Here is a 6861-nt window from a genome sequence, read left to right as displayed (position 1 = left end):
AGAAAACAGGTTATGTGACATACCCACCCGGTTGTGTTTAAGGTAAGTAAGCGCAGTGGCGGACTGGCCATCTAGAGCACCGGAAGTTTTCCCTGTGAGCCGCTGTACAATGTGGCCCTTTGCATACATATATATAAAAAATGTGTGGCCCACTTGATTAAAAAATTCTTATTAATTTAGCATGATCAGTGCAGCGGCTCAAAAGCGCTTGTCAATGTCAAAATGTTTTAAATAGCCAATCAAAGTGTAAAAGGGGGGATGCTAGAGAAGCTGCGAGCTGAGGTAAGGTGTATAGCGCTAAACATGACGAGACGATTTTGCAATATTTGCCTACCATTGCGATAAAAAAAAATGTTAAACGACAGACATTGATTTTCAGGAGTGCAAACTACCACTGGCCTTTTCAAATTTATTAGATTTCAATGCCATTTACGATATTCGTCACAATGTAGCGACATTACATAGAAGTTTTCAGCAGACATGAAATAATATTTAATGTATTTCTGAAAAGGCTTTCTTCCGTGATTTCACGTGTCTAAGAAAATGTTTAAAAATCTATAAAAAAAAAAAAAATCATTTGCAATCTTACTCTAAAACATTGTAAATCTGAAGACGTTTGATTTCGAGTGCTGTGCATATGAAAGTTTATATTATTTATATTAAATTAATATTTATATTATAGGCCTAATAAAAAAAATATAGCCTAATTTGCTTATTAATTTGCTTATTAATACATGCATTATTTTATGTACACTGGTGGTTAAAAGTTTGAAATAATTAAGGCTTTTTATTTGTTTATTTGGAAGAAGATTGAATTTATTTTATCAAAATAATATTATACACAATAATAGTATGAAATATTACACTTTTATTTAGGATGTTTTAAAATGTAATTTATATCTGTGATCACAGTCTTCAGTGTCCCTTCAGAAATCATTTTAATGCTGCTTAATTTGCTGCCTAATTATTATTTTTGATCAATTATTAACAATGGTCTTTATTATTGGTATAATGGATCTCAGTTAAAGAGCAGCATTTATTTGAAATATAAGTACTTTGTAATAAGTATAAATATCTTCACTGTCACTTAAATCAATTTAATGCAACCTTGTTAAAGAAAAATATTAATTTATATTTTTTAATCTTACCCGCGACTGAATGATATTACATTTTCCAAAAAATATGAAGCAGCACAACTGTTTTCAGCATTGATAATAATCAGAAGTGTTTCTTGAGCAGCAAATCACCATATTAGAATGATTTCTAATTCTTAATTGTAAAGTAATATCTAAGGTTATATATTATTCTAATATGGTTACTATATTTTATTAGCATATATAATAGTTATCTGTATAAATTATAAAACACTATTATGACAAAGTTTTGTTTAATTGATTATCTTTTCAATTTTAAATATTATCTTAGGGGCATATCACTCACCATATCTCTCCATATCACTGTATGCTGTGTATGCTCTTCTGTATCATCCGCGCCACAAGGATGCACTTTCTACGTGTATTTAGCTTTGATGTGAAAGAAAACAGCACATCCTTGTGGCGCGGATGATACAGAGGAGCATACACAGCATACGGTGATATGGAGAGACACAGAGCAGACTGTTGACAAAGGAATTGTTGAATAAAGTCATTATTTTTTGTTTTCTTCGCTTACAAAAAGTGTTCCTGTCGCTTCATATAACCCAGATTGGATGTCTGATGGCAGACGGAGTATTCTAATGACGACTTTCATACCTTTACTATTATTTATGACCTTGACACTGTTATTTACTTGGCAGTCTATGGGACAGTCACATAGACTGCCAAGTAAATTGTGTTCCTAAGACGAACTAAGCTTTTACAGGTTTGGAATGACATGGGGGTAAGTTTATAATGACAAAATTTTCATTTTGGGGTAGAGTATACCTTTAAATGGAAAAAAGAAAAATGATTGCACAACCACCAGTTAGGTGGCGATATGAACCAAATATGCGAACAGCCTTTGAACAGAAAAAGAAGAAATAAGTAGTATTGCATGCTTTTTTGTCCTGTCCCAAATGGAACACTTCATGTGCACTTTCGGTCTTGTGGACTCAATCCCAATTTATACTTCTGCATCAATCTATGCTGTAGCCTACGCATAGACCACCCCCGCCATAGCCTGACGTGCACCTCTCCAAAAATCTTGCGTTAATTCTACGCAGACCACAAGCACTGTCATTGGTCTGCTAGAACCCCTCCCTCTGTATGTACTTGAGTTTTGTGTGTGTTTATGTGCAATTTAAAATATTTTAATGTTACACATTATATAAAATAAAACACAGCAAAGAACAAGTGTCTTATCATTTATCATACCACATAGCATTATACATCAGTATCTGTCACGCCCACTGGACTCTGGTCAGTAGGTAACCCTGAAACAGAACCTACTCCGGAGCAGGTTATGTTCAGAGAGTAAGTTGCAATGTCTACTTACAGTACATACTCTGAAAGTAACCTCCATTTTTGCAACCGACTTTTCATTCTGTTGACTTCCATTCATATGCATGTGTGAGATATTTCGCATTTTACTGCGTAGCAAAGTTCTAGCTTGGTGAACTCTGACCTGCGAATTCGCATCATATGATACCGTGTGATCAACGGCAGATCAATACACAGCATGACCTCCTATCTGAATTAAAAGAACATAAATTTAAAACTGCAGGGTTGCTGGAAAGTGGAGTAAATTGTAACATTTCTCGTAGCTATGTGAAAAATATTTGGAACACAGTTCATTGATGGAGCTGTGATGAGCTAGTGATCTGAATGAGAGATAGAGAGAGAGTGAGAGATGCAGAGCAGGGGGACGTGAGGACAGAATCGTGATTCAAATATGAATAGATTTTTCGTGCACCCCTAGTTTTGATGGAATGGCAACAGCTCTTCCTCTTCTCTAACGCAGCAACATGGCACCTCCCACTTTGTTGCTTGTTCCCGGAGTAGGGGTTTATGTAAATTTCTGGGTTTGTGATGTCACCAACCCTGGAAGTAGGCCGTTATATTCCCTACAACGTTTTTGTAGACATTAAACTGCCATAATTTTAAAAGACAATATCTCCATTTGCATTGAACTTTCAGCACTGTAACTTTGCAGATAGCTATGTTTCCATCCACCTATTTTATGCACATTTTGGAATATCGCATAAAAACCACTGATTGGAAATGCCAAGATGCGGAAAAATTCTAAAAATGTGCATAAAAAAACTTAAGCACACATTTGAGTAGAATAATATTTTTATCTGAGAAGCAAAAATGCACATAAACTATGATGGAAACACATTTACTGAATAAATTCCTCCATGCGCATCGAAAAAGTCATGTGACTTTGTGCTATGAGACAGGATAACCTGACTAACCTGACCGATCGCATTCACAGCATCTGTATGTTGTTATGGTCATTCTGAAATGCCTGAGCAAAGTCTTAAATCTTAAATCTTTGGATGGAAACATAGGGCCTAGCTATTTTTTATGCTCAAACAGCAACATTACACACTAACTAAAGTTAAAAAAGTGAAATCACAATCAACCACCCCTTTAAAACATTTGTGCACAATTCAGTTGAATGATAAAGTTTAACTTCTGTAAATGTATGTTGTTAAACTGAATGTACAAAGCAAACTGTTAGCTGAAATATGCACAAAAAAAACAAAGAATGTGTGGTTTATCTGTTAATCAGATGGGGTGAAGGTTGCGTTCGTTACTACAACAACAGAATCATCATTGGTCTAATTAATTTTTAATATTAAAATAAAATGTTGTAAAGCCTCATTAAGACCCAGCGCTCTGAGGCATACATAAAAAGCACTCTTTATTTATTCTGAGAATGCTGGTTACCATAGTTATGTATGTTGGCTACAATAGCAATAGATGACTTCAAACTGTGGTCAAAATACTGTCATAAATGTTAAGCAATACTGACGACACCGTTGCTTACAATACAACCGGGGGTGTATTCCAGAAAGCAAGGTTAACTTACCATCTGCTAAACCCTGAACTCTTGGTGGATTAATCCAAATGTTATGTTGGTTCCAAAAATGCATCCAGGAGTAAGTTCATTCAACCCAGAGTAAGTTCCTAGTTAATACGCAAGACATTCTCAACAGAGTGATGATTTGACAAGTCATGCTGTTATGCTGCTGTTATGTCCCCACCAATGTAAAAATCAAACCTATATATTTTATATTTCGGACTGTAATGTACGTGACCCTGGACCACAAAACCAGTTATAAGGGTCAATTTTTCGAAACTGAGATTTATATATCATCTAAAAGCTGAATAATAAGCTTTCCATTGATGTATGGTTTGTTAGGACAATATTCGGTCAAGATAAAAATATTTGAAAATCTGGAATCTAAGGGTGCAAAAAAAAAATCTAAATATTGAGAAAAGTGCCTTTAAAGTTGTCCAAATGAAGTTCGTAGCAATGTATATTACTATTCAAAAATTAGGTTTAGATATATTTACAGTAGGAAATTTACAAAATATCTTCATGGAACATGATTTTTTACTTAATATCCTAATGATTTTTGCCATAAAAGAAAAATCTGTAATTTTGACCCATACAATGCTTTTTTGGCTATTGCAACAAATATACCCCAGTGACTTAAGAGAAAGAGGAAGCAAAATCTTTTTTGTCAGTATAAATCAGAACAGTGCAAACTCCTCTTCCACATCTCTGATCAGCTGTCAACTAGACAAGAAGAAAGAACTCAAACGGCTGTGGGGGAAATGATTTTATATATATTTCATATCAGACTGGTTTGATCCCATTTAGTTAGAGACGAGACAGTTTATTGTCTTGCAAACTGACTGTGAAAAGAGCAACAGGTAAGAACTAAATGTTTAGTAAACTAATTAAGTATATACACACTGTAATAAATTTAGATAAATTGCTTAATAACTTTAAATAACTGTTCAATAATAATCTATTAACTTTTTTTTCTTGTTTTGTCTTAATAAAAAGGCAGATTTATGTTGGAGAATATTCAACACAGAAAACGTTGGTAGGGAATAAAGAACTGAACCTGAACCAATCTGATCTGGAAGTTTGCAACTACAGAACAACATGACTGATGAGAATACAACATACGACTATGTCACAGAATATGAAGACCAGTTGTGTCGCAAAGAGGAGATGGTAAAAATCGGATCCATTATAATTCCAATTTTTTTCACAGCAGTGGTTGTATTGAGCTGCATTGGTAACATCCTCGTTCTGGTAATCCTTGCACTCTATGAGAGCCTCAAATCCCTGACCAATGTCTTCATCCTCAATTTAGCTGTGTCAGATCTGCTGTTCACTTTTGGACTTCCATTTTGGGCCTCGTATTATGTCTGGGGTTGGACATTTGGTGAGGTTGGCTGTAAAGCTGTAAAGTTCTTCTTCTATGTGGGCTTTTACAGCAGCGTGTTGTTCTTGACTCTAATGACCGTTCAGCGTTACATGGCAGTGGTTCATCCTCTGTCTGACTGGGAGAGATGCAAAGGCCTTTCTGTGTCTCCTTATATCGTTTGGATCCTGAGTGGAACGGTTGCACTGCTCGGTTCACTTCATAGTGAAGTCATAAAAGAATCTGACAGCCAATACTGTGAATATGGCAGTGCTGAATGGAAATCTAGCATTGCTTATTTTCAAAATGCTTTTTTCTTCATTGCATTTGTAATCATGGGTTACTGCTATGGCAGAATGCTTCGGACAATCATAAAATCACGGACTAAGAAGAAACACAAGACTGTTAGACTAATATTCTGCATCGCACTGGTGTTTTTTATAGGTTGGGCTCCATATAACATTGTTATGTTCTTAAAATCTTTGAACTTCCATCCATTCACAGTCTGTGAAGTAAGCATAAGACTTGACTATGCTTATTATTCTTGCCGAATGATAGCTTTCTCCCACTGTTGCTTGAACCCTGTGTTTTATGTTTTTGTTGGCGTAAAATTCAGGAATCATCTAAAAATGATTCTGCAGAAGATCTCGCAAAAAAAAAAAAAACTCAATTCCATTCAAGCCACATTGGCAAAAAATCCGTCGCTGGGTTCAATGTACTAAGAGAAAACTCAAGTACTTTTACCGATTGCAGCGAATCAACTTTGAGTTTTGAAATACAGTATTAATGCAAAGGCAAAAGACCGTAACTTAGTTACTGATATTTTTGTTTTTCCGAGTAAATAATGGGTCGTCTCAACCGTAACTTCGAAAAGCCCCGGAGAAACCAAGGCAGAGCACCGTATAACACCGTTGAGCGTGATTTCACCAAGTACAACATGTTCCTGGATCAACATCCTTGTTGATCCTGGAACAACATTTCAATCAACCAATCAGAATTGAGATATAACTTTTCAGGAAATATCTGTTTTAGGCTTAAAATCAGGGTTAGGTGCTTCTACACCCTTGTTAATCAGCTATCATTTCCCACTTATTTTAGGAATAAATTATGGGTAGGGTTAGGTTTAGGGATTGGGTTAAGTCTATATTTTTGGACAGACTTTGTCTAACCCTAACCCTAATTTAGTTGGCCGCATGTGGACTCAAATGCCATAGTTAGCCTGATCAATCATAAAATTAGTAGCCTACTAACAGTTTGCAATTAAATCCATATCCTACCTTTTCTTGTAACCCGATAAAATCAATCCATGGTGATGAACGTCATCGGAGATGTTTAATCCACAAGCATTCCGAGCATTATTCCTGCTTGCTGGCGTTCGCATCAATCCACAAAAGTTGTTCTTTTAGGTTAGGCTATTTCATAAAAGTCAATATAAAAGCAATATGCTATGTCTAGCATTCTTTAACGTTACTGAGTATAGCAAATAAATTGGTATC

General features: G+C 35.3%; 1 protein-coding gene across 1 annotated transcript; it reads left to right on the top strand.

Annotated features, from left to right (window-relative positions):
* The first annotated feature begins 4680 nt into the window (after positions 1-4680).
* Positions 4681-6404, top strand: LOC109103334 (chemokine XC receptor 1-like). The gene is made up of 2 exons (XM_042750963.1): positions 4681-4862; positions 4999-6404. Exon 2 carries the CDS (start codon positions 5101-5103, stop codon positions 6085-6087), a length of 987 nt encoding a protein of 328 aa, XP_042606897.1. The 5' UTR covers positions 4681-4862; positions 4999-5100; the 3' UTR covers positions 6088-6404.
* Positions 6405-6861: the final 457 nt, after the last annotated feature.

This window comes from Cyprinus carpio, chromosome B23, assembly GCF_018340385.1.
Source record: "Cyprinus carpio isolate SPL01 chromosome B23, ASM1834038v1, whole genome shotgun sequence".
Taxonomy (NCBI): domain Eukaryota; kingdom Metazoa; phylum Chordata; class Actinopteri; order Cypriniformes; family Cyprinidae; genus Cyprinus; species Cyprinus carpio.
This window is presented reverse-complemented; position numbering and strand designations above follow the sequence as displayed.